Source organism: Perca fluviatilis, chromosome 21 (genome assembly GCF_010015445.1).
Source record: "Perca fluviatilis chromosome 21, GENO_Pfluv_1.0, whole genome shotgun sequence".
NCBI classification, from domain to species: domain Eukaryota; kingdom Metazoa; phylum Chordata; class Actinopteri; order Perciformes; family Percidae; genus Perca; species Perca fluviatilis.
The window spans coordinates 20,899,862-20,925,594 of NC_053132.1; the positions used below are offsets into that span (position 1 = coordinate 20,899,862).

Sequence of the window (25,733 nt, forward strand, 5' to 3'; positions counted from 1 at the left end):
CAACTGTGAGATTAATACCATTTCCTGGTTGTGGAAATATTTTTTACAAATCAGTTTGTTTTTTTTATTGTTACACTCTGAATGTTCCCAGTCAAATGTCCTTCTAACTGTTGGTTTATTTTCCACCAGGCAAACATTTTTATCCGGGGGTGAACCAGAGCTAAGCAGATTGATACGGTTGCTTGGTCAGCCGTGTTTTCTTTAGTTAGAAAAAAAGACTTGATTTACCCACAATGCACTGCAAATTACTCCTACTTAAGATCTTGCAGAGCTACACAGCTTTGTGCAACGGATGAATTTAAACATCTATCAGAGGTCTGACTCTTAAAGGTCCCATGGCATGAAAATTTCACTTTATGAGGTTTTTTAACATTAATATGAGTTCCCCCAGCCTGTCTATGGTCCCCCAGTGGCTAGAAATGGTGATAGGTGTAAACCGAGGCCTGGGTATCCTGCTCTGCCTTTGAGAAAATGAAAGCTCAGATGAGCCGTTTTGGAATCTGCTTGTTATGAGGTCATAACAAGCAAGGTTACCTCCCTTTCTAATTTTCGCCCCGGCAGAGAATTTGGCCAACCCATGAGAGAGAGACATCATGGCTTTCAAACGAGCAAAGTGGCAGCTGGTCAAGGCCACACCCCCACCCTCCACCTCCCACTCTCCTCCTCAATAGCTTCCGACACAGAAATGGCACATCCTAAGGAAAGCTCATTGTAGGACTGGCTCTAGTTGCTGTAGTTCTGCACCAATGCTGAATTTCGGGAAAGAGACTTCAGATACAGTATTAGGGGACCACTAAGGTCTATATAAAAGCATCCAAAGAGAACCATGTCATGGGACCTTTAAGGCTTGGTCATATTCTATCTTCGTGAATCGGAATACTTTAACACAGCGGTTCTCAAAGTGTGGGGCGCGCCCACTGGTGGGGAATAGAGACCTGACAGGTGGGGCGCGTCAAACGGGAGGAAATTTTCGTTTTTATGCCTTTATATCTTTATCCAGAAATCCCAACTGTTCCGGAAGTTCCGGGAGTCTCCCGCATATTGATAGCGGCTCCTTGACGCCCGCAAATGACACCCAATCTCCCGGAATCTGGAGCAAGACCGCGCACTAGACCGAGACTGTATGGCTGCAGCCTGGAGCGTCCCATGTAATGCCGACCCGTCTCATGCCATCCCGCCTGGTGCCGTCCCCGAGCTTCTACTTTTCAAAATAAAAGCTGCCGTCTGGAATAAAATACTTTACTACTTTAATACTTTATTACTAATACATATAATTCTGCCAAAAAAAGAAGCCAAAAAATCCACAGCAATCTCCATCCCCACAGCCGCTCTGCTGCTGTGCTGGCTGCACGCATCTGTTCACAACGCTGCCTGTCGGGACATTCTGCTTAACGTGAAAAAGCTTAACGTGGTTTAATGTACCTCAACAACGATCAATGATCACCAAATTTATCATGGCCATATCTTGTAATGAACACTTAAGCCTGTCAAAAGAACTAAACCGAAATCCAACAATTATAAGTTATCTTACATTAACATTTTCTTCTTCATTGGCAACCTATGACGAGGAAAAAGCTTGTGAGCTTGTGTGGTAATCATTGATCACTGATCAATGATTACCACACAAGCTTTCTCATATTGCTCCTCATAACCACTGAAAACTGTCAAAAAAATCGAACCAGAAATGTGGTGATGATTGATCGTTGTTAAGGTACATTAAACCAGGTTCAGCTTTTTCACGTTAGTACCGTGGGGAGTCAACCCACAGCCGCTCCGCTCCCCTGCTGAAAATGTGAAGCAGAAACGAGTCAGATGTCAGATAACGTCCATAATAATAGGACTTTGGGTTTGATTTTTTGACAGTTTTCAGTGGTTATGAGGAGCAATATGAGAGAGAAATTTGGTTATCATTGATCATTGTTTACGTACATTAAACCACGTTTTTTTATTCATTAGTAAGCTACAGGATAGCGTCTTTCAAACGTGACCTGCACGAAAGAAAGAGAAAAAAACAAAAAAAACTTGCCCATCAAGTCTATCTGTTGCTTCCACAGGACAAAAGACATCTCTCTATTAAAACACCCCAAACGCTGCGCTTACTCCTCCTGGTGCTGATCCATAATGGATGAGGAGAATGACATGGACCACTGGCTGCATATGAGCCCTAGGAACAAAAGGCAACCTTAATTGTGGGATTCAAGTAAAAAGGACAAAAGAGGAGGTGGCGGAGGAAAGAGGTGGCAAATTCCCAGCCGTGTCGGGAGCATGTGTCGACGGCGCTCGTTAACGTACGACCCTTCTGCCGCTGTGACCTTATCAAAAACTTCAGGAGGCTTCATACCACGTCTTGACAGAAGAGCAGGGAGAGAAGAAAAAGACTTTCTTTTTTTTTTTTTTTCTCCTTTGTCCTGTTCTTCACTAGCATTAGTCAAAGCCTTCGTCAAATCAATGATCTGGTATGGTGTTTCTCGCCGGCTCGTAGAGCGAGGTCAGGCCACGGCAGAGTAGCAGCAAGATGTCTTTTCCAAACTATTTAATGGTGTACATCTCATTTCCGTTCAGGCCATTACTGTAAATCTGCATTACGGAGGCCTGTCAGTGGCTGTCTGCCTCTCCTCACACCATTACAGGCCAGCAGACACACAGACGCCATGCTGGAGACTCATGGACGCACTGCCATCTATGGGTCAGAGAGGTAGACCTGGAGAGAGCTGCTGCGTCTACGCTAGAAAAGATGCTTGTCCCACTAATGGAAAGTCACCACCTTTTACTCTCATCAACATCCATAACTGAGCTCCAAACTGCACTTTTATTATACTGCAGGGCACACTGGAATTAAGCATTACATCTGTGTGTGTGTGTGTGTGTGTGTGTGTGTGTGTGTGTGTGTGTGTGTGTGTGTGTGTGTGTGTGTGTGTGTGTGTGTGTGTGTGTGTGTGTGTGTGTTCTGTGTATATGCAGCCGTACGGCGCAGTAGATGTTATCAATTCTGCACAGAGACAAGAGTTTGTTTTGTCACTTGTGCATTTTTAACTGCTAGAAGAAAAAAAAAAAAAAAAAGACAGTGGATTTAAGATTCTGTGCTTGTCTTTTCTGTTGAGGATTTGTCTCCTTATTCTGTTTTGCTGGTGCAGTATCTTATCTGCTGCTGCAAGGAAACAACAAAATCTGCTGTGACAGCATGCCATTAGAGTCTAAATCTCCAGCCAAATCACAACTAAAGGAATAATCCCATCCAATAATCCAAAACAATGTTAAATTGAGGCCTTCTTAAATAACTAGCTGACAACACATTGCATCAACAAACTTCCTGTCACAAACGCTGTTCATGGTGCTGATTTGGAAGCCGTCAGATGGTCAACAGCTTGTTTGACTAATCTGACGCTACGTTTGCCTTCCCCCGTTAAGGTCATTTAACCAATTCAACCGCCATCAGTTTGGTCTGAAAGTTTGGATGTGTTCTAGCAGCTGCTAGTCTGGATCGACGACAGTTCATTTCCAGGATAATGTGTGTTGCCATTGTCTAACTGCGTTCGCTATGAGGGGAAAAAAAAAAACATCAAACTTCGAGCAAGCAAGCTACACGCTGAAAATGGCAAGTGTTGAAGAAAATTCAGATCATGCAGCAAGGCATACCTGCTTGGTTCTTTCGCGGAATGATTGTAAAGATTTACAAAGAATATGTTTACGACATTTACTATCTAACTGGGATGTTTTGGGCACGATTGGTGGGGATTTGCTATGGACAAAATATACACGGCAATACACGGGTGGTAATAATAATAATAGCGTATACTTTATTAATCCCATCCATCTTCGTCCGCACGATGTTAATTACAATGTTTTCCCTCTGTTGTTATTACACACAGGCCTGAATTACACACACATGCTCAGTACCTATACATGCACTAATGAAGAGATGTCATAGTGAGGGAGCTGCTCATGGAGAGGCGCCCCGAGCAGTTGGGGGTTCGGTGCCTTGCTCAAGAGCACCTTGGCAGTGCCCAAGAGATGACCTGGCACCTCTCCTGCTACCATTCCACAACCATACTTTGGTCCATATGGGGACTTGAACCCAACACCCTACAGACTGAGCTACTGCCACCCCTAAAAGCAAATTAGATTGAACCATGTATCCAGCTAATTTAAATAGCTTGTTACTGTAGTACAATAGTTGCTGTATTGTGTCAACAGTTAACTTCATTTTATATTTGATGTGGCGTTTTCTTTTGGAGGGGTTGCAAATGTTCTACCAAAACAAGTTCCTTCCCGAGACTATTTTGCAGAGCCGCCGTTGCTGCGTCTCGAGCTTAGAGAAGCCCAAGACGATTGGGATTGGTTAAAAGAAATACCAGAATGCAAGTGTGGTGTAGCCAGACCTTACTCAACAGCGCTGTGAAGTTAGTTCTGGCAAAGCAAGAGGAGTTAGCCCCAATCAGAGATGAGGAGCGGGACACAGACTGCACGTTTGAAAATGAATAAAAAAGAAGGGAGGTGTGGTGTTAAAAAGAAGCGAGTTTACCACAGTTCCACTTTTTTTTTTTTTTTTTTTCCCCATTTTCAAACTTGCAGTCTTCAACCCTAACCCTGATTTTTCCACTCCAAGCACTCCTGTGATTAAACTTTTTTTTTGCATGATAAAAATGTAAATAGGCTATACAATCTATTTCTTAACTGCTTATCAACTTGTTAGTCCTTACTTTAAACCAGCAAGTTGCATTTTAAGCTCCTCTTTTTTCTGCTTGTGGAGAGATACGTGACACATGAAACTATATTGGTAAGGACTGGCGAGTTAAGCCGGCCGTCCGAGAGTACACCGGGCGGACACACAGCTGACAACCTGCAGGTGGAGGCGCTGGAGACCGGCTCGGACATACACGCCGCGGGCCGCCGTGGACTGGTGTCAGTCCCGCAAGCGGTTTCAGGAAAGTGGCTGCATGTGTCCGACAATGCACAGAACATCAACACCGGTACAAGCCTAAAGCAGTGCGGAAAGTGGGTCAGAGCCTCCCGGACGGGTGAACCGAGACTCCGTTTCCTGCTTGTCGGTCAACGGTTAATGATGGCTTAACATTTCATTTCATTGTGCTTTCTTTTGGAAGGCTGGCTGCCAAAAATCAGCACTAATTGGCTAATTAATTAGCCTGAGTTAAACGCTAGCTATCCGTAAACAGAAGGTAGTGGCTGGTGTGTGCGCCTGTGTGTGCGCCTGTGTGTGTGTGTGTGTGTGTGTGTGTGTGTGTGTGTGTGTGTTGCCCCGCCCCCGAATTTTGGCGACTGGCGAGTGTTAATTTCGGACCCTGCACACTCGGTAGAATGATGGCCTATCAACAGAAATAAAATACGTTATATAACAACTTCAGAATTCAAATGTCGATACATTTTCAATTAATCGTCCAGCCCTACTGGCGCGTATCTTTAACCGAGCGGAGCAGACAGGCGCTTCATGCACGCTCCTGGGACACGCTGTGGCGCGGCTGGTGGAATATGGAGCATCGATTTGAATGCCCGTGATTGCGGGGCCCGAGCCGCCTCCGGAACGCAGCGCTGACGCGCCCGGTGGGAAAACAGGGGTAACTGACACTGACTCAAGGGACATCGCTTGAGGTCACTTATCATAGGTCATGCAGCTCCATCTGAAGCCACAAGAGACAACTTGTTTGACATGTGCAGGAGTTCTCCCAAACACCTGTAGAGAGTTTGCCTTTAAGCGACGTATCAGAAAACATCGATGTATGTTAAGTGCCGAGAATTGACAATAAAGGAATCTTATCTCATCGGATTAGATTTGAACATTGCGATAACGGTTTCAACCACATCGTCCAGCAACGTTATTTTCTGTGTGGGAAAGAGTCGCACCCTCTCGCTCACACGCTACAGCACCTAACCAACAGTTGAATGACCGTCCCTTAAAAGTTACTCACTGCCATTCCCACTGAGCCCCGGAGCGCGAGAGGAAGTTTACACCTCAAGCGCAAAAGTTCAACAACTTCAACTCCACGAGCTCATAAACAAACACTAGCGACTGCATACGTTATTTAATCAATGCGACGAGAGCCAATTAGACAGGAGATGAGGGTGCTATTACACACTGAAGTTGAGACGTGGCTAATCACTGGAGGTGACAGCAAGTTTCAATTAGCGCCACCTGCTCGTCACTCACCGCTCATTGAAAACAACCGCGCCACGTCAGATTGTGTTTTTGTAAACTTCCCCGTGCGTGCCAGCGAGAAGTCGTGACCACAAACTGACTCGCTAGCTAATAAACGCTGTCACAAAACTTCGTCGAAGTTTGTCAGGTGGGCTTTAATTGTGCTAACTTATCCGCAGACATCCAAGCATCGTCTTTGTGCGAGCCCAATCAGCAGGGTAGTCCCGCAGAGTCTGTGAGCTGTTGGAACCGTGAGGTGACCCCTGCTGCTGTGTTGATGCCAGGGATCTGCATTAGGCTCATGATTTCACCAACAAACAACAGATCACCTGTCTTGTCCCTGGCATATGCAAAACACACATGCAATCATTAAGCAGCGAGTAGTCTGCAACTTGTCTAATGTCAACAGCTTCCCCTCAAAACATCCTGACACCTCTTTCCATATTCATAGTTAGTATCGCAATATTTTCGCAACTTATCTTTTTAGATAAAACAGACGTTGACAAAGTTTCCGTTTGGGGACATCATTTGAAATTGGGAAAAATGTGAAGTTGGGGGGAAAAAAAGGTGATAAATTGCAGCATATCACAGAATATTGCAATTAAACAGGGGCGGATCTACCGGGGTGGCATAGGGTGGCAAACGCCACCCTAAAAGAAAGCCTTGCCACCCCTGCAGCCACCCCAGTTGGCAGCAACGAATTAAAAGTTATGGCGAGTTTGACCATTTACGAGCGCGAATCTCCAATGTCCGACTGCAGTCAGTCAAAAACAGTTTGCTTCCCCTCTCACACATCTGCCACTCATCACCTGTGTCTTACCTTAACGCCTTTCCTGCGATAGTGTCCCTTACATAATTCTATCTCCTATTAAGTGAGATCACATTGTATGGTCACTTATTCCTAATATGAACCGTTTCACATGAAACCTCAAATGCAGGACCTTGATTGCATGAGATTAAGTTTGTCTGTAGGAGTTTGCAAATGGCAGCCTGTGCCCTTTTGTAGTGTGTACATACTATTTCTCATCAAACTGTGATTGAATTCAGTATATATACACGTCTGCCATATGTTGCCACCCCTCAAAAATTACTGCCCCCCTCTCGCCACCCCATAAATATTTTTTCTAGATCCGCCCCAATATGTTTATGACATAAGTATTGGGATGATATCGTATCGTGAGGCTTCTGGTGATTCCTTCCCCTAATATTTACACAATGAGGAAAAAGAAAAAAAGATTTTTTTATTTTTTCGGCAGCCAACATCAGCAGTACAATATCAAATATACATACAGCCTCTTATTTGTATCTCCACATCCACTCTGTATTAGTGTGATTATTACTGCAACAAGATAGATAGTAAGGAAGAGATAAGAACATGAAGATGAGGGGGGCAGAGAGACAGCAAAGGACAAAACAGGAGGAACCAAAGGTAAAGGAAATGAGAGTGAGTGAAGAAAGAGGCAGCGTGAGAGAGAAAGCGTTTGCATGAGGCTCGGTGCCAGTGTTAAATATTTCAATCACAGATTGAGCGGCTACGGAAATGCTTTTGATCCAGACTCCAAAGGACTTTTACAAAACAAGCATTTCTTTGGAGTTGGCTGCAGCACAGTGGGATTCACCGAGGGAGAAAGTCCAACAAAAAAAAAAAACTTTTCTCACCAAGTGTATTCCCTCCAAGTGAGTTATCTTCATTAGGCTGTAGAAAGTTATTTTTTTTTTCCCATCTTTCATCAGTTTGGTTCTCATTCCAAGATAAAAGATGCCATTGGTTTTGCATGTACATGAAGGGCTGGGCGCACGCACATTTTTGAGGACTCAATTTAATCAGCGCGACAGAAATTTTCCAATTTAAGAGGAGACGGGCAGTAACAGCCAGTGGGCATGAAGAGGATAACACCATAATGGAGCTTTTGGTTCTGGATTCAGTCGACATTTCACATTAATGAACCCAAAGAGTCTACATCTGATGTAGTACTAAAATTGTGAAAGCCTGTAAAAATGACATGCAAGGAATTAAACAAGCCAAAGGAAAGAGTGGGAGGCTTTCTTTCATTATAAAGTGAAACTTGACAGTTTGCTAGTAGTAAGGAACTCCTGTATGGCTTACTTTGGAGTCCTGGTAGGATCCAACATGAGCCAATACCCGCTTATGAGCCAAAAGGTGCCTATAGAAACAGTCAATGTTTGGCGAAATATGCTTATTTGTATCCTTGTGGAAGTTAGATGAGACTAATTAATACCACTCTTAGATACGTGAGCGGTATCAATCTTCGCTAACACGTTACTTGAAGGTATCGACGTAATCGTGAAATGACACTGTCATAACTATGACATGACACTGTCATGAACGTGTCATAAACGTTATAAACGAGTCATAAACGTTTATGACTTCTGGCATTAAATGCCATTCGGTTTTTTGTCATGACAAGTTGACGTTGTTTGGGTTGTCTTGATTATGACAAGTTGACATTAATCAAAGTGACATTACCAGAAGTTGTGTTGGTCATGACAAGTTGACCTTACATTAGTTTGGGATGTCTCTGTAATGACAACTTGACATGAACCAGGATGACATTACCAGAGGATGTCTTTGTCATGACAACTTGACATTCAATTTCTTTGGCGTGTCCTTATTAAGACAACTAAAGACATTAAACAGGAAGACATTATGTCAAGTTGTCATGACAAAGACATCCTCTGGTAATGTCATCCTGGTTAATGTCAAGTTGTCATTACAGAGACATCCCAAACTAATTTAATGTCAACTTGTCATGACCAAGACAACTTCTGGTAATGTCAACTTGTCATAATCAAGACAACCCAAACAACGTCACCTTGTCATGACAAAAACCGAATGACACTTAATGACAGAAGTCATAAACATTTATGCATTGTTTATAATGTTTATGACATGTCATTACAGTGTCATGTCATAGTTATGACAGTGTCATGTCGCATATATGTCGATACCTTCAAGTAAAGTGTTACCCAATCTTCTTATCTAACTCTTGGCAAGACAGCGAATAAGTGTTTTTACCCCAAACTGTGAGACTATTCCTTCATTTGAATCTGACAGCTTTTGAGACTAATGGCCATCTTATCAGGGGCCCGGAAGCTTTTAACTAAGAGTTTGTCAAACACCTTATGTGGTTACAACGTGAGGAACGACAGAGGTTTCCCAAAAGTTTTTAGGGTGTACACAATTTGGATATCTATGCTTGATTAGGTTTTTTTTTTTTTTTTATCAATCTCATAACCATGTCTGTAATGCAATTATAAAGCGGAAAAAAAGATTGTATTGTTTGCATTTGTATGCATGTAAATGTTACCCACAGATGATGTAAGATGAGAGCAAGATGTGAAAAGAAAAAATTGGGGATTTGATGTTGAATACTAGAACCCAAGAATATATGGACTTAATTGTCATGCTAAAAACAAACTGCGGATCAATTTAATCTCAAAGCCCCCATCTCTAAAGCCGTTGATCTAAACTAATATCATAATCAGACGTGAGCCAAGGCAAAAATTATATTTATCTCAATCGCATTGACAGTACACTCACTGCAGAATCCATTCAGATCCATGATTACAGCGGCTCGGGCTGAATCATGTATCACTGTTGGCTGTCCAAATCCCAAACGTTGGCTGTTCACTTTTACAAAAAAAAAAAAAAAAAAATGTACTGTTTACTTCTCTCTCATTAGGATCTTTTCCATCAAACACGTCAAATCCACTGCACCTCACGTGTTTTTATTTAACATTTCTTCGCTGCAGCTGAGTAGATAACCCAACCTTCAATACATCCTGGGTGCGTTTACACCTGGATTTCATTCATTCACGAGCTCCCGAGAAATTAAACTCTGATTACCCTTGACTCATGTTAGAGTCAAAGGAGAACATAAATTACTTGTAAATGACTCATCCCTTCTGTGTGCTGCTGCAGAATAGGTTGCTCTGCAGACAAACCATTTCCCCTCTTCATCAGTATTATGGGTCTGACGTGGTCTAAGATTTCAGCCAACGTTAGACAGGTCAAGCCTGTGTCCCGTCCCAGAGGAGGAAAAAGAAATGAGAAAAAGAGTGGGCAAAGGTCTAGAGAGCTCTCCTTATCCTCTGCACGGGTCTTTGACCAATACAAAAGAGGCTTCTGGAAGCGGTTAGAATAAGCAGCTCCGCAGCATCCCTCATCATCCTTCTACTCCCTGTACCCTCCTCCGTCTAGCATAGTCAAGAACAGTGACACGTCATTGCTACTTTGATGCTGTTGACATATTGGATAATAGCAGAATAAGAATTAAGCACCAGAGACCATGGCAACGTTGAACATCCACTAATTCTTCAAGTGAATTCCAGTCCATTTAAACTGGTCAAGAAAACTGCCAGAGTGTGCTAACATGCTGCTTCTCGTTTTTTTCTTGTATAGGTAGCAATCTCAAAACCCATTGGTTATCGGCCTGACGACATTTTAGCCAGATAGCCACATTACAGATCATACAGGGTTGCCAACTTGCCAACTTTCTCGCAAGATTAAGTGACTTTTCAGACCCTCTCGGCGACTTTATTTCTAAAAAAGCGATTAGCGACTCTAGACCATCAAGGGAAAAGCAAGACATATTATATTTTAATTTGTCTCGCATTGCCAGACCTTCCTCCACAGTGCTGCGGAGTTTATACTGTACATATTACAACGTTTATACATGAGGCCCCTGGTCTTTATAGGAGCAGAGAGCGGTGTTCCCTGGCACATTAGATGGAGGATTAAGTTGTGTATAGAGCTGGGCTGTTATCACATAGCACATAAACAAGCTGAACACGCAGACAATAGTCAAACACACACATGAATGGTGTGCGTACGTGTGTGTGTGTGTGTGTGTGTGTGTGTGTGTGTGTGTGTGTGTGTGTGTGTGTGTGTGAGTTTCAGTGCGAGGGGAGGGGGTGAAATGCGCTAGGAGGCAGCGATAAAGAGATAGGGATTTGCTGGTTTGCTGGTGGCACTTATTCAGGCGAGAGTTGCGGCGGATTCTCAAAGGCTCCATGGGGTTTGAAATGAAAAGGCTCCAAACGAGCGTGGATAGTTATCTGGGTAAGGCCCTAAATATGCATATCCAAATCCCAGCAGTGCTCCAAAAAAGAAAAAGAAAACTCACAATCAAGCCGAGACATATCACTCAAAACAGATTACTCCCCCTTGTTTGGAAACTCAATCTGAGAGGTGACAAGAAGAATGATTCTTTTGTGTTGTTCAGCATCCTTGGGTTCCTTGAAAGCAATCCAAACTAAATGTATTATTATTATTATTATTATTATTATTACTACTACAGGGATGCTGGTGAGCAGAATAAATTTGAATGTCTTTTTCTATGTGGCTCTTATTTTCTGCCATTTTCTTGCCACTTACTGCATGAACCGGCTCTGGTAGCAGTCATTGTTATGGCATTGTGGGCTTGACCGTTGCTGTCTGTGTATTGTCTGCTTGTAATCTCACTGTTTAAAGAACAGAAGCTCATCAGTCTGTACTCACTGAAAATTACTCTGGAAAAGACCAGGAGGATTATTAAGGTATAACTTTTCAAACTTGCCTTATTTTTCCTTCTTCCTGCCATTACATCAATCAATTCAAATCATGATTGACTTCACTATACAATTATTTCTCTTTAAATGTACACGGACTGCTTCTCTCCAAAGAAGTCATGACAATTAGGAAATCAAACAATTGAGCCCCAAAGCACTCACAACCTTCCATTTTTAGCCACACCAGCTGCAGTCTCTACGGATGGAGACCCCTTTAGTCCAGACTGAAATATCTCAACAACTACTGGATGGCTTGCCATGAAATTTGGTACAAATATCCAATGGGCGGAGAGGATGAATCCTAATGGCTTCGGTTATCCTCTCCCTTTTTCCTATACCAACACCATGAGGTTGACGTTTGTCGTTTTGAGTGAAATGTCCTCAACAACTGTCGGATGGCTTGCCATGAAATTTACAACCGTTTATGTTCCCCCTTAAGAATGAACGCTACACATTGGTGATCCTCTGACTTTCACTATTTTTAGGTCAAACCGTGTCCAATACTTAAGTTCATGACCACATACCTGCAAAACCGATGACATTCCCATCAGCGTCAGCTGTACTTTATGTTTAGCCCGAATTAGCAAATGTTAGCATGCTAACACGGTAAACTGAGATGGTACACTTCACACCTGCTACACATCAGCATGTTAGGATTGTCGTGTTAAGCATATTAGCATGCAGACGTTAGCATTTGGCTCACAGCACCACGATGCCCAACTACAGCCTCACAGAGCTGCTAGCATAGCTGTACACTCTGAAGATTTGTTAACTGGACAACACATTGTAACGTGGCCTGCTTACATCTGATTTTCCCTTAAAGGGATAGTTTGAATCTCTTCAAGTGTGGTTGTATGAGGTACTTATCCATAGTCAGTGTATTATCTACAGCAGTGGTCTTTTAAGCAAAGGACCTCTTTACTGGAAGATAGCTGGAGCAAGGACCCCCTACTACATATATTGTATAAAATGTTGCATTAAATGTTGCCTACAATAACGTGTAGGGCGAGAGAGAGAGAGATAGGGAGGGGGAGAGAGGGGGGAGAGATAGAGAGAGATAGAGAGAGAGGGAGGGACAGACAGAGAGAAAGAGAGGGAGCGATAGAGAGAGAGAGAGAGGCTCTTTGTCTGAAATAAAGACATCTTAAGTAATTGAATGCAGTTTTCCAAAATATAACATTCAACTTGAGGGAAAAGGAGAAGATCAACTTCATGCACAACAACAAAGGCCGTATATCCAGTAAGTGAGTCAACTGTTTTGACAGTCATCTAGTAATTAAATTGATCACGAGACGAGATGTGTCACGATCTGTCAAACTGACAACGAGCGGCTGATCACGTTGTACATTCCCCCTCTGTGGTAATTAATCAGAGCAGCACATTGCGATGTCAGGAGAAACCGAAAACCTGTGTTTCGACATGTTTAGCCGGCTCTGATATTTTCCACCTGGCATCACAAACAGAAAGAGACATTTAACATAACAGGGATTCAGCTGACGCCAGCTGTCTGAAGTAATAAGCATCACAATTTACATTCCGCATTCAAACTCATTTATTCAAACCCCTACTTTTTAAAAAACTTTAAACATCTGCTGCAGTTCATGTTTGGTTCATTTCAAATTCACCAGTGGATCCCTGTCTTTTTTTCCTGAGGCTTCAAAATCAATTTAAAATCAAATGAATACTTTTAATCTCAAGCAACAAAATGACGTTATGCTGCTTCTTCTAGACACAACTTCGGTGAGAAATTACCAGAAGTGTCCTATGAATACGTGCTCATGTTCAACCAAAATGTTTACACGCATGAGAAGGCACGAACGGGGGGGAAAGGACAACAGAGACAGATGCTCCTACGATTTCATTATCAGCTCTGTGTGTGGGACGCTGCGTAGGTTGGCCTACACAGAGCACCGATCAGCTCTGATAAATATCCCCCTTGGTCCAACCAAGCCAATGACATCATTGCTACTGAATTATCCTTGTAAGTCTCTACCTCCTACCCAGAGTGCATTGCAGGAGGTGTGGATATCGGTGGGACTGCCGCAGGTACCAGACATACAGCTGCTGTTGTAAATTTAAAAAAAACACCCCCTTTAAACAAGTGCAGTGTCACTCTTCTGTGATTCAAAACACACACACACACACACACACACACACACACACATAACCTTAAACTTTCTTTCTGTACTTTTTTCTGTACCCTCACAGCTCCACCGCAGCAGCAAAAACATGTGTCAAAGTAAAACAACTGGCGGAGTGACAAGCAGCCATTACGTCGGCCCTCTGTCCCCAACATCTGCTCTCTGCAACCTGGACCGTTTGGCCCTTGCTCCGCTCCCGAAAAATGCAGAAGTTAGTGTGTGCTGTGTTATTATCGGCGCGGGCAGTCACGCAGAAAATGATTGGCTAGCCAGGCCTCTCCGCTAATACAGCACCAGTCCCTACATTGGCTAGGAGGAAAGGCAGGCAGGCAGGCGAGCTGGGACCAGATGTAATCACTCCCAACATATAGGTGGGAGGCAGACAAGGGGTGTGCTATGCTAGTTTAGAAGTGGCACAATCTTGCAAAACACACTCAGGCAGTCTCACACACATGTAAACCTTGTGTGGTTGCAGGACGGCGGGATGAAACTTGCAGAGACTCGGAGTTCCAGGTACAGCATCGGCCCGGAGGCGTTGTGTGTGTGTGTGTGTGTGTGTGTGTGTGTGTGTGTGTGTGTGTGTGTGTGTGTGTGTGTGTGTGTGTGTGTGTGTGTGTGTGTGTGTGTGTGTGTGTGTGTGTGTGTGTGTGAAGATTCAGAAACACCCTGAGGCAAGAGAGGAGGTGAATCTCCAGATGCATCACCTGAAGGCTTCCCTCTCTCCCTTCCTCCCTCCCGTCCCCTCAGACTCACAGCCGCTCTCTCTTTACTTAATCCAGTCTCAGAGACAGACGCCTCGCTCTATTACAAAGCTTCAAGAGGATTGAGCGAGCACAAATATTAGGAGCGTCCCCCTTAAATTGAGTTGCTCTCAAATGTTGCACACAATGCCTCAGCTCGACTGAAGCTTGAAAATCCCCCGGTACCTCTATAAGCTCTTCGCTGATCCTTTCCGAAGATGATTTCCTAGTTGAAACAAGTAAGAGATCTTAGCTTTCAATTAGATATACCTGTTTGGGCTGTTGTAGGGCACATCGCTTATATTCATGGGGGCTTTCAAAACAGCAAATGTATTCTTCAAACGGCTCCGCGTATGATAGCGGAATCTGTAGGCAAAGGGACAAGATGTTGGTATCGGAAGTGCTGTGGTTTCCGTTTGTAGTCCGAGTAGTATTAACCAATCACGTTTGAGCGGGCTTCGGTTGCGTGCAGGTAAACAGTCCGTGAGCCAGTCCAGAACCCCAGAAGTATTGGCAATTGCCTCCAGAGGCTAAATCGTCGTCAGACAGAGCTCACGGGTTTTCATTTAAACGCAGGCAGCGAGGAAGCAGTCAGTCAAGGTCTTAAACTACACTTTTGGAAAAACACCTGCTGTATTTCTCCCTCTCCCCACCTTCTACAGCCACAGCGAAAGAAACTAAGTGAAAATCCACATCTTTTATCATTTTAATGCCTGTTATTAGGGAGGGGTGATCACTTGATATTAAGGTTTTAATGTGACATAGAATGAAAAACGGAAATGTCCCTGGACAAGAGACAGCATGAGATCCAGAAAGAGAGACATCAACTTTCATCGACTGAGCTGAGAAAGGTTGAAGGTAATCAGCCACGAGACAGTGGACGGTTCCGAGAAAAGATCCGAGGCCATCTTCGAACAGCCAGACTGGTGGCCACCTCCTGTTATCGTGTGACCAAACAGGGGTTCCCGCAGAACATGTGTTAGTTAAGGTGGTAGGCTGGGGTTTGCCGTCAGACCGGGGCTCTTGGGGACTCTGTTTTAGCTACAGAGTGAGACATCTCACTTCTGTTCCATCTTTGTTTGGGAGTCGCACATGCGCAGTAAGTACTGCTAGCTTGTCAGTTGCAGTGTGCGAGGGCAAGCCACGCTAGCAGCTAGGCGAGCATTATAACGTGTTACAAAGTGACGCACGTTTGTCTCTGAAGTAAAGGCTGGACTACAATAGAGCTGTTTGGAGCAGTTGGTGAACAGTGTTTTCTGTTGGAGATGGTAAGTCCCTTTGGGGTGGACTTGTGACTATTTCACTTTGTAAACCTATAACATGCACAAAAAAAGATATATAACACAATAAAGGAAAGGGAAAAAGCCAAAAAGCATAATATGAGCACTTTAAGGATAAGCCAACATTCCATTGAAAAAAAGAAATATCATTATCACCATATTAAAACCCATTTTAAATGTGCAGTTATGCAGCAGCTAATGGCATGACATCTCACAGGAGTTTTTTGTGATTGTTGCGGGCAAAGATCCTTGATTATGCGGCACGTTTTCTTAAAAAATGCGATGGAATATGCGGAATATTTTATGCGTTGAAATTGCGGGAACTTGCAAAAACTGCGGTTTGATGAAAAAGAGAAAAAAAAGTGATTCTGTGCATTTTGATGATGGTCACGTCGCGTAATTACGTCACTTCGTAACGTCCCCATGGCAACAGGGGAAAATGGCTGCTCTTGTGTGAAGTAAAGGCAACATTTTTCAACTTTCTGCTAAGATATACAGTACAGGCCAAAAGTTTGGACACACCTTCTCATTCAATGTGTTTATTTTCATGACGAAAATGTGGGGTTTATGAAATCATGCAAGCCCCGCAAATTTTGCGCGGAAATCAGCAATTTATGCGGCGAAAGAGCGGCGTATTTGAAAAAATGCGGGCCCCGCATAAATATGCGGACATTGGCTGATTATGTATTGAATTATGCGATCGCATAATTGCATTTTTCTGGAGGGACTGGTAACACTGCATGCTGTCTGGCTCATGAGTTGTCCGGTTGCAAAACAGTCCGAGGAAACTAGAGCAAGCGATGGGAGGGGAAGAGTTTTCACCGTAAATCAAGCTCAAAGAAATGTTGAATGTTTGCCTTATCAAGTATTGTGACATAAAAAGGCAGTAAGTCAAACAAATGCTGCATTTTGGTTGCCTGAAAGCCTAAAGATGCATCACACGGGAATCCACACCCCGCTGCAGTGCTTTTCCTTCTCAGCCACGCTTTTCCATATTTATCTCCAGGAGAGGCGGATGAGATGACGCCCAGCAGGCTCCGGCGTTCAGCGAGATGATTAAAATGTTCATTAACACTGATTCGTCCAGGTGATGAAATCCTTCGCACACCCCTGCTGCGCCCACATGGAAACGCCTGGGAGGTATGACGCCTGCAGAAGCCTAAATCCGACATGTGCGCGGCAATCGGGCGGTGACCACCTGGCCCCACCTTTGGGAAACAATATGCGATGTCACCTCTCTTGTGCCAGATCAACAAACCGTGTCTGTTGAATTAATTGTCATATAAACACACAAAACAGACTCCCCTCTGCTGAATAAATGAAAAGTCCCTCACACCTTTGAGCTGGTAAACATGGCCAATCTGTTGGATTAAGACCTGAGAGGCTAAACAATGTGAGCTGTTATGATCTGCGGCTAAATGTGTGGGGCACAATTAAGCTCAATTCACTTTGAGAATGACTCATCGTTTGCTCTTTTACAGTCGGCCTACCGGGACGTAAATAACTTTAGAACATAAAGCACTCACACACCGGCTACAACAGTTTCATACCCACCTACAGCCGCTAATGCACAGTTTAATTTAGGCCTCACACGCACACGCCCATACACACCGTGTCTCACCTACGCTCACTCAACGGGACATGGGACTGATACAGTATGTGAACGTGCACACATATGCACAATTGCCCTGACAAAACACATACCTACACACATTTGCTTAATAATGACCCCCCCTCCACCCCCCACTGTGACCTGCTTTTCTCACGCTAACCCCCCGAACACACTCAGCTTCTCATTAGTGAACAAGTAATGAAAATCCACCTCCATAATAACACATATACACACACATACACACCATGGTTTTTACAGCCCCAGAAAAAGCTACACACATCCAAAGTTTTTATTAAAATACTAACAAACCTTCACACTTTTATGCATACACAAGGCAGTCTTGTGCACACACACACACACACACACACCTGACACCTCACAACAAGATGCCTGACCTCCCTGAGGCCATACAAGTGGCGAAGTGGAGCGCACCGAGGGACAATAAAACGCAGATCTATGTGCGTAATGAATAAGTTACACACTCCTATTAGGGCAGGCAGCGGTGACAAATGCCTCTCATTCACTCATTAGGCCACTGGCTGTCGGATGAAGCAGGAGAGACCAAGGCGCAGCAAGGGAAGCTTATTGGGTTTTAAACGGCCATGTAATCCATTTCCTTATTGGAGATGAATAAGCTGCCGTCCGCGGCGGGTTTATTTATGGGCAAATTAAACACGTACGCAGTGACGGGCAAAAAAGCAGAATGAATCAGCGTGCAGGTCTGCCACTGTTCACATGTAACCCTAGTGGGGAAATAAATAAGAGGGGTTTAGTTTGAATGTATTTAACAATACTGTATAACTCATAAAAGAAACAGAAACTACATTAGGCTTACAAAAAATATATATAATACACATATCTATCTATCTATCTATCTATCTATCTATCTATCTATATATATATATATATATATATATATATATAATGTCTTTGAAAGACAAATGAATGGTTGAAAATTCTCCCATTCTTAATTTTATATCAAAGTCACTCCTTTCCATTTTTGCTGTTTTTTTTTTTTAGCAGAAAGAGCATTACTGCAAAGGAATAATGGACTGTCTGGACAGAAATGAGAGGAAATAGAGGTATCACCAAGCTCTTGACAAGAAAATGGAAGAGAGGGAATTCCATCTCGCAAGACTAACTGCCCTCTGACCCCGTTATTGATCTCCTCTAGAGTCCTCGGCGCGCCCAGCCAGCACTTAACAGGTTAATAACTCCTGATCCCTATCCCGCCACTGGCAGGCCAATCATTTTTATATACAGCACAGCAGGCCAATTTCAGCTGACCACGTGAAGCGATCAGCGCTCTCCGAGGCGGGAGGTGGAACCCGTTTCCTACAGGTTTGCTGAAAGGTTTGCCGACCAATCAGCGTTGGTTTTGAGGCGGGTTTAGGTGTGACGCAACGAGAAGCGACTGTTAGTCTAAACAACATGGCAGCTTCCACGGATGAGATGAGCGTAGCTATCGCGCAAGTTTGATCCGAATTAGAAAGTATTCCTTCATTGAAAGAAGAGCAAAGAACGGCACAGGAGGCTTTTCTCGGAGGAAAAGATGTTTTCGCTCTTCTCCCGAGTTTGATCTGATTGGTTGATCTGGCCCGTCTAGCACCAACATAGGTGGTGATAGACAGATGGTTTATCCAATCAGCTAACCAGTATTTTCGCCCCTTCCCAAAAGTTCTCCAACGGAAAGTTCCCAGGTGGATATGCCGAGCAAATGCGAAGCAATCCATCTGGCGTGAGTCAGGTTAATGTCACATGGAAAAGGCTTTAAAATCAGTGTCAGATTGCCCTGTGGAAAGTTTACATAAAATGCATTGGCCCTGACCTCCTACTAAGAAGCATAATAAATACTGTAGGTGTGCAGAGGACTTTCATATTTCATAGTGATTTACAAAAAAACAACAAAAAAAAAACATGCTCTTTCAAGGCCCCAATTTATGTTCAAAAAACTTGTCCAGACTTATTATTTTTGCGCAAACCTTCAAAGATCTTCAAGAGCCATGGGATCTATGCAAAAGTGGGTTAGTATTTGTGTGTGTGTGTGTGTGTGTGTGTGTGTGTGTGTGTGTGTGTGTGTGTGTGTGTGTGTGTGTGTGTGTGTGTGTGTGTGTGTGTGTGTGTGTGTGTGTGTGTGTGATAATTCTACATGTGCTGCTCGGTGTCTCTCCCCTGGAGATTTCTCTTCATCTAACTCTGCTTAACATTAAACATGACTGTCACTGATACACTACACGGTCTCTGGGGTTCAACTAATGGCTTCTATTAATGACATACACACACAGAAAATATAACATAAAGACGCACGCACGTACAGCATCTAAACGTTCAACTCGAATTTGACGTCACGCAAATTGGAGCTCCACTTATGTGACATGTCCTGTCGTCTACCATAGGGACATGTGCAGATTTGCACAATGGATTCGTGCGCGTAACACGCTTTTGTACTGTATTGTAATACCCATTCATGTAAAAGAACACACAGCAACAAAAACATACGGTTCTCTATAAGAAGAGCGGGGAAATCCCCCAAACAAACAGAGAAAGACAGCTTCAGGGAGCAACAATTATCACTACTCTGAAACAGCAGAAAGGAGAAGCATCCTTTGTGGGATGTCAGTGTGGCTGACAGCTCCTGAGGAGCGTTCGAGAGATCTGCGGCGCTATCATTAGACAGGAGGGGTTTCAAAAAGGCAGCGCACTCATCACGGGGAAGCATACTGACAGCACATGAAAAAGGGACGCTTGCGTATAAATTCATCCTCGTCGATTTTTGCTCCCCTCTAAACTGCTCACACAATATTCCTCCTCCTCTGCTCCCAAAACACACACACACACACACACACACACACACACACACAAGCAAACTGCGCTAGTCAACATCAAAGTGTGATGGAACGAGGCACATCATTAGCAGGAGAAGAGAGAGGCGAAGGAGGATGAAATCATTTAGACGCCGCTGTGGAGAGGGAATTACTACGCCTGTCGGGATGAGGGGAGCGAGGATGGAAGGAGAGGGAAAGACAAGAGGGATGAAGGAGGGGTGAAAAGGGAGAGGGGAAAGGGTACAAATGATGGGAGAAGGAAAAAAGTCAACATGAGCGAGAAAGATAATGAGTGCCGGTAAAACAAGAAGGGCTAAAAAGAAAAATACAAAAAACAAGAGGAGAGCCAGAACAGGTTTGTCAAGACTTTGCAATTGGGCTGGGTGATGGCTATTTCCTGATAATATATGTGCCTTTTCCATGTGTCAGGGAATCACTTTTTCTCCTTCCAATCATCTCCCATTGTCAGCGTTCCCTCCCCGCCGCGCTCTTGTCAGCGGGCCAGGCGGCCCGAGTTCGACATGCTGAAAACGGTAATTGCCGGGAACCAGAGGGATGAAATATGAAGCCGTTGTGATGTTTTAAACATCACAACGTTGCACAGGTCTGTGGCCTTGGTTAACACACGCGGGGAGGTTGTCAACGCACCTGAAAACATGACTTAACTGAACAACTTCCTCTTTTTACAAAATACATCAGAATTGTGTTTTTAGTCAGTCCCTTTAAAAGGTGTCTTGAAGAAACACAGTGACTTTTTGGAGACTGGTTGGGAGTGAATTTGCACGGTAAATGGAAAGTCCAATTTCATACAACTTGGATCTTGTTTTAGTTATGTTGGCCATCATTCCCGTCAATGAAAAATAACATACTTTCAACCTTCATTCATCTGGGAACAGCGTATGGAAAACAAACTGCCAGAACATCAGACAAGCTTAAAACAAAACCCTACGTTTGCCAAACTTATTTGGGAGAGGTGGTAAAATATTTGTGTTAATGTAACATTCATCGCAGCAGGGTTGGCAGATATGACGGGCAGTACTGTTGGGCAGTAATAGGATTACTTTTTTCAGTGACTGTAAAAGTACTGTAAGGGATTCAAATTGAAATATAAATAATTACATCACAATTACTATTCCCAGCAATGCCTCGTTACTCCCTCTATATTTTTGCCATTTTACCGGGAGACTGATGGAGGGTTGACCTCAATGGGCAACCGGCGCGGCGCGGCGCAAAGCCCGACGCAGGTGTCTTTGCTATTTTAAGACCGTCAGCGCCCACATCGCTTAAATAGCTAATGCACTTGCGCCCATCTTTGCGCCTACGGGCGTGCTGGTCTTACAGGGAGGTGTGTTCAGGTGCATTCTTGGAGTTTTGCTATCTTGAGGCAGAAGGAAGTGATCGCGGCATTGACCAACAAAAACCTGTTCTGAAGTCAATAGCGCAGCATTTCATTGTTAATTTAACAGCGCGTTAGTAAAATGCGCCTAGGCTTATGCACAGTACGCCTACACTATGCTTGGTACACACACAGGGAAGCGCAGCAGCACACAAACATGCAAAATATTAAAAATAAAAATATTACGGTGAAAATCCGCCATCATAATAGCAATGCGCCAAGGTCCAAACGCGCCTGGCTTTTAAAGGGAATGGGAGATGACGCTCTGATTGGTTTATTGCATGTTACGCACAAAACACACCTATGAATTAATGAAGACACTAAGTACAACCCTTTTGAACCAGGCGCACGGACCATTTTTTCAGTCATCAAACTAGCAAAAGTGGATTTGGACACGCCCTAAACGCACCTGCGCCAGGCGCTTCACGCCGTGCGCTTAGGTCGCTAAAATAGGGCCCAATTTCTTCCCTGTGGAGGTGTGGGGAACAAATGCACCTCCTCAACTTTCGAGTTAAAAGTTGTCTTATTCAAATATGGTGTTGTCTGGTCACTGGTAGCTTTGCCTACATTTTAGTCTTTAATCAGGAATCACCGGCTTTGGTTTCAGAGTTGTAGGGTGTGTGCCATAAATATACTACTACTACTACTACTACTACTACTACTACTACTAGTATACTATACTACTTTAATACTAAATAAGTAATGTTATTACTTTCTCAACGAGTAGCGAGCAATTGATTTTAGTCGTTCTAAAACTTGCCAAACACTGATGATATAATGTTGTCTACCAAAGTTTTGAACACATAAAAAAGGTACTTTTTAGACAGCGCTCCAATTTATTCTTTTAATTGCCACACGGTCGTGTCTGGCAGGACGCCCTTCTACAGCGGCTTTCACAGGTAATTACAAACAATTCTACATAGGTGGGGTTAATTATACACAACATCAATCCCAACAGAGAAAGCCGCAACCTATCTAGCGCGTTAAGGCTTATATTTTTTACCAAACCTTTTGCCAGATATCTCTATTCTTTAGAATGGTATTGGAATACAAATGTAAATATATCCCTTAGATCACTGTTCACAGACCAACATCCAACTTCAATTCTGACCTACCACACCTGCCGTAGCTGTCTGATTGTCTGCCTGCTTGTTTGACACGTCAGTGTTTTTCACAGCCGTGTTTTTACCACAGGTAACTTCTGACAGGAACGATGTTGTAATAAACTGGATCTTTTTTTCCTTCCTATGTCTTCTTCCACCTAAATGAATAAATAAATCCCTGCTGGATTAATGTTGCATTATTAAAAGGATTTATAGCACCAAATAGTTGTTTTTATGACCTCTAATAATAAAATAAAACATCATTAACTTGATATTACAAAGTTCCCCACACTGCTTTACCTCGCTGTCTCACCAAAACATACAATAAAACTCACAAACACGTAAACCCTCCGGGGCGTCACAGATAACCGCTCTCCTTTCTATCCCCCAAAAATGCAATTAGCCATTGTGTGGCCCTCTATAATCTGCCATGTTCATTTTATTTGCCTTTGATACAGCAGGGGCTTATCTCGCCAGTCTTTACACAGAGCACCGCTCACATCCCCCTGGCAACACGAATAAAACAAAGTCAGAGTTATCAAATCTAGCCAAAAACCACAAACAAAAAAGAAGAAGGATAAGTCGGAGTAAGAGAAGAACACTTGCACCGTGACAAGGGCGGTTAGTCATCTGGGCCTCTGAGAAATGCATCAGAACTGATCTGCGATGTGGAGGAAACTGATGACCTTATTTTATCTATAAGCGTTTCTGTTTGAGAGCAAAATAGATGGACTGGGACACAGACATGAAATCTAATATCAGGTCATAATTTTGTGTGTGTGTGTGTGTGTGTGTGTGTGTGTGTGTGTGTGTGTGTGTGTGTGTGTGTGTGTGTGTGTGTGTGTGTGTGTGTGTGTGTGTGTGTGCATTACCATCATCGCCCTGGCTCCCCTCTCTCTTCAGCATCTGTACCGCCCCCACATACTTCTTCAACTGGACCTTTAGGACCTCATTCTCCCTGCACAAACAAAGACACACACACACACACACACACACACACACACACACACAGCTTATAACCAGAGAACACAAACAGTAAGGAGGCAATAACAACAACACATTGTATGCAAACTTTGTCAAATATCCAGTAATTCATAACCGACTAGAGTCAGACTTGTGAATTTAGACAAAATAAGCATCTGCTGGCTATCACAGTAAAGATGCTGCCATGCACAAAGTGACAAAAAGGTACATTTTCTGTCCAACAACTGTGGGAGCTGCATCGAGCCGGTCACAGGATGTTGTTTATGACAGCATGCGGTGGAGGGAGACAGTGTGAAACTTGCTGTGACATCTTGTCACCTGCGGAACGGTGAAATAAAATAAAAAAATAAAAAACATTTGAAATCTAATCCAGGTGGTCAGACTGAGGTATATTTACAGAGATGTGGCTCTACAACAGGTGGACCATCTTCACACCTGATACTAACATGAATCTTTGATGACTGCAACCAGATTCTTTTATTGCAAAATCCTAGGTAGAAATGCACTAAATATGCATTGAGGATTAGATAATAAAAGCTAGCTGTGTAGGTGGCAGAGATATAATTGGACGTGCATTTTTTAACAATATATACGAGCTGCAAAAACAGATAATTAACTTTTGCAAACGGGAATTATGCTTCTCTGAAGACACACGTATCTGGAAAAAAAGAAGGGTATGATGGGTAACCGTACTCAATACCTTCAAGTTATCAACTGAAATAACCCAGTACCAAATAGTATTACAACTCCTCCAGTCAAACGGCATACCAGAACAAAAAATAAATAAATAATATTTGATTATGGTTTGAAGTGTTCTTTCATTTAATGAGACGTGTGATTGACCCACTATCGCAGCAGCTAGTGGTGGCATTTTACGCAACTAAATGCTTCCATTCACATGATAGGTATGAAGTAGGGGGGAAAAAACACGTATCAAATGAAGTACTCTCGGTGTTGTTATCACTTTAAGGGTACTGGTACTGGTACCATCATTGTTTAAACAATACCCAGCCTTACTAACTGAAGGTCGCAGGGGCTCGCAGAATTGTCAACACCCACATCTTTTAAATCTCAACAACGTGTTGTGTTGACCTGCGTGTGAACCAAGTTGATTTAATGATTAACCGCCAAAACAGAGAGACAATTAAAAAAGTATAAAAACAAGTATTGAAAAAAGGGAAATTTTGTGCTACAACACACACACTGTAACGAATTTGAGTGTAGATTTTACAGTAAATACCTGGCAATAAAGTTGCCAATACAGTCTTGTAAAAGTGCTGTTTATTACTGTAGAAAAAAAATTACAGTATATTACAGGATACCTTTTACAGGTTTGTGTTGTGTATAAATTACAGCAATTACTTGTTAACAATCAATTGTAATCTTGTTTACAACATAATCTTTTATTCTATTTAAATTACAGAAGTTACCTGGCTACCCGAGTCGCCAGTACATAGCTGTCAATACTACACAATACAATGTTGTTGAACATTTTTACAGTAAAGAACATCTTTTTTACATTAACAGCCATGCAAATTGTGCATATTACAAAGTGTTTTGAATTACACCATTGCACTAGATTATCTTCACCTGTTAATTAAAACCAGAGTCAGAGCTGCAACAAAACTAAACTTTTATTAGAGCGTTACAATTCAAATGTAAGCATTTTTTGACAGTTAAATCCACAAAAAACATAAAGATTGTAGCTTAAACTGTATAAAAGATTGCCTTTTTTCTGTCTTAACCTTAAAATATAAGCAAAAGGGGAAAAATAAAACATTAAGAACAATTGTCATTCCCATAGTGGGAAAGAGAAGAGTCCTCATTTTTGCCAATGACTTACGCTCAAAGCCATTCAAAGTCCATTAAAATCATATTCATATATATATTTAAGAGTGCGTCCAACTTTGTGGCGACAGTTTAGGGAAGA

The 25,733-nt window shown here is 42.9% G+C and overlaps 1 protein-coding gene across 2 annotated transcripts in view; it reads right to left on the reverse strand.

Annotated features, from left to right (window-relative positions):
• Positions 1–25,733, reverse strand: part of snx29 (sorting nexin 29) — a 185,047-nt gene that overhangs the window by 118,727 nt on the left and 40,587 nt on the right. For both annotated transcript variants that reach the window (XM_039788209.1, XM_039788208.1), the window contains exon 15: positions 23,692–23,777. In XM_039788209.1, the coding sequence (XP_039644143.1) occupies positions 23,692–23,777 (86 nt within the window). The remainder of the gene's footprint in view (positions 1–23,691; positions 23,778–25,733) is intronic.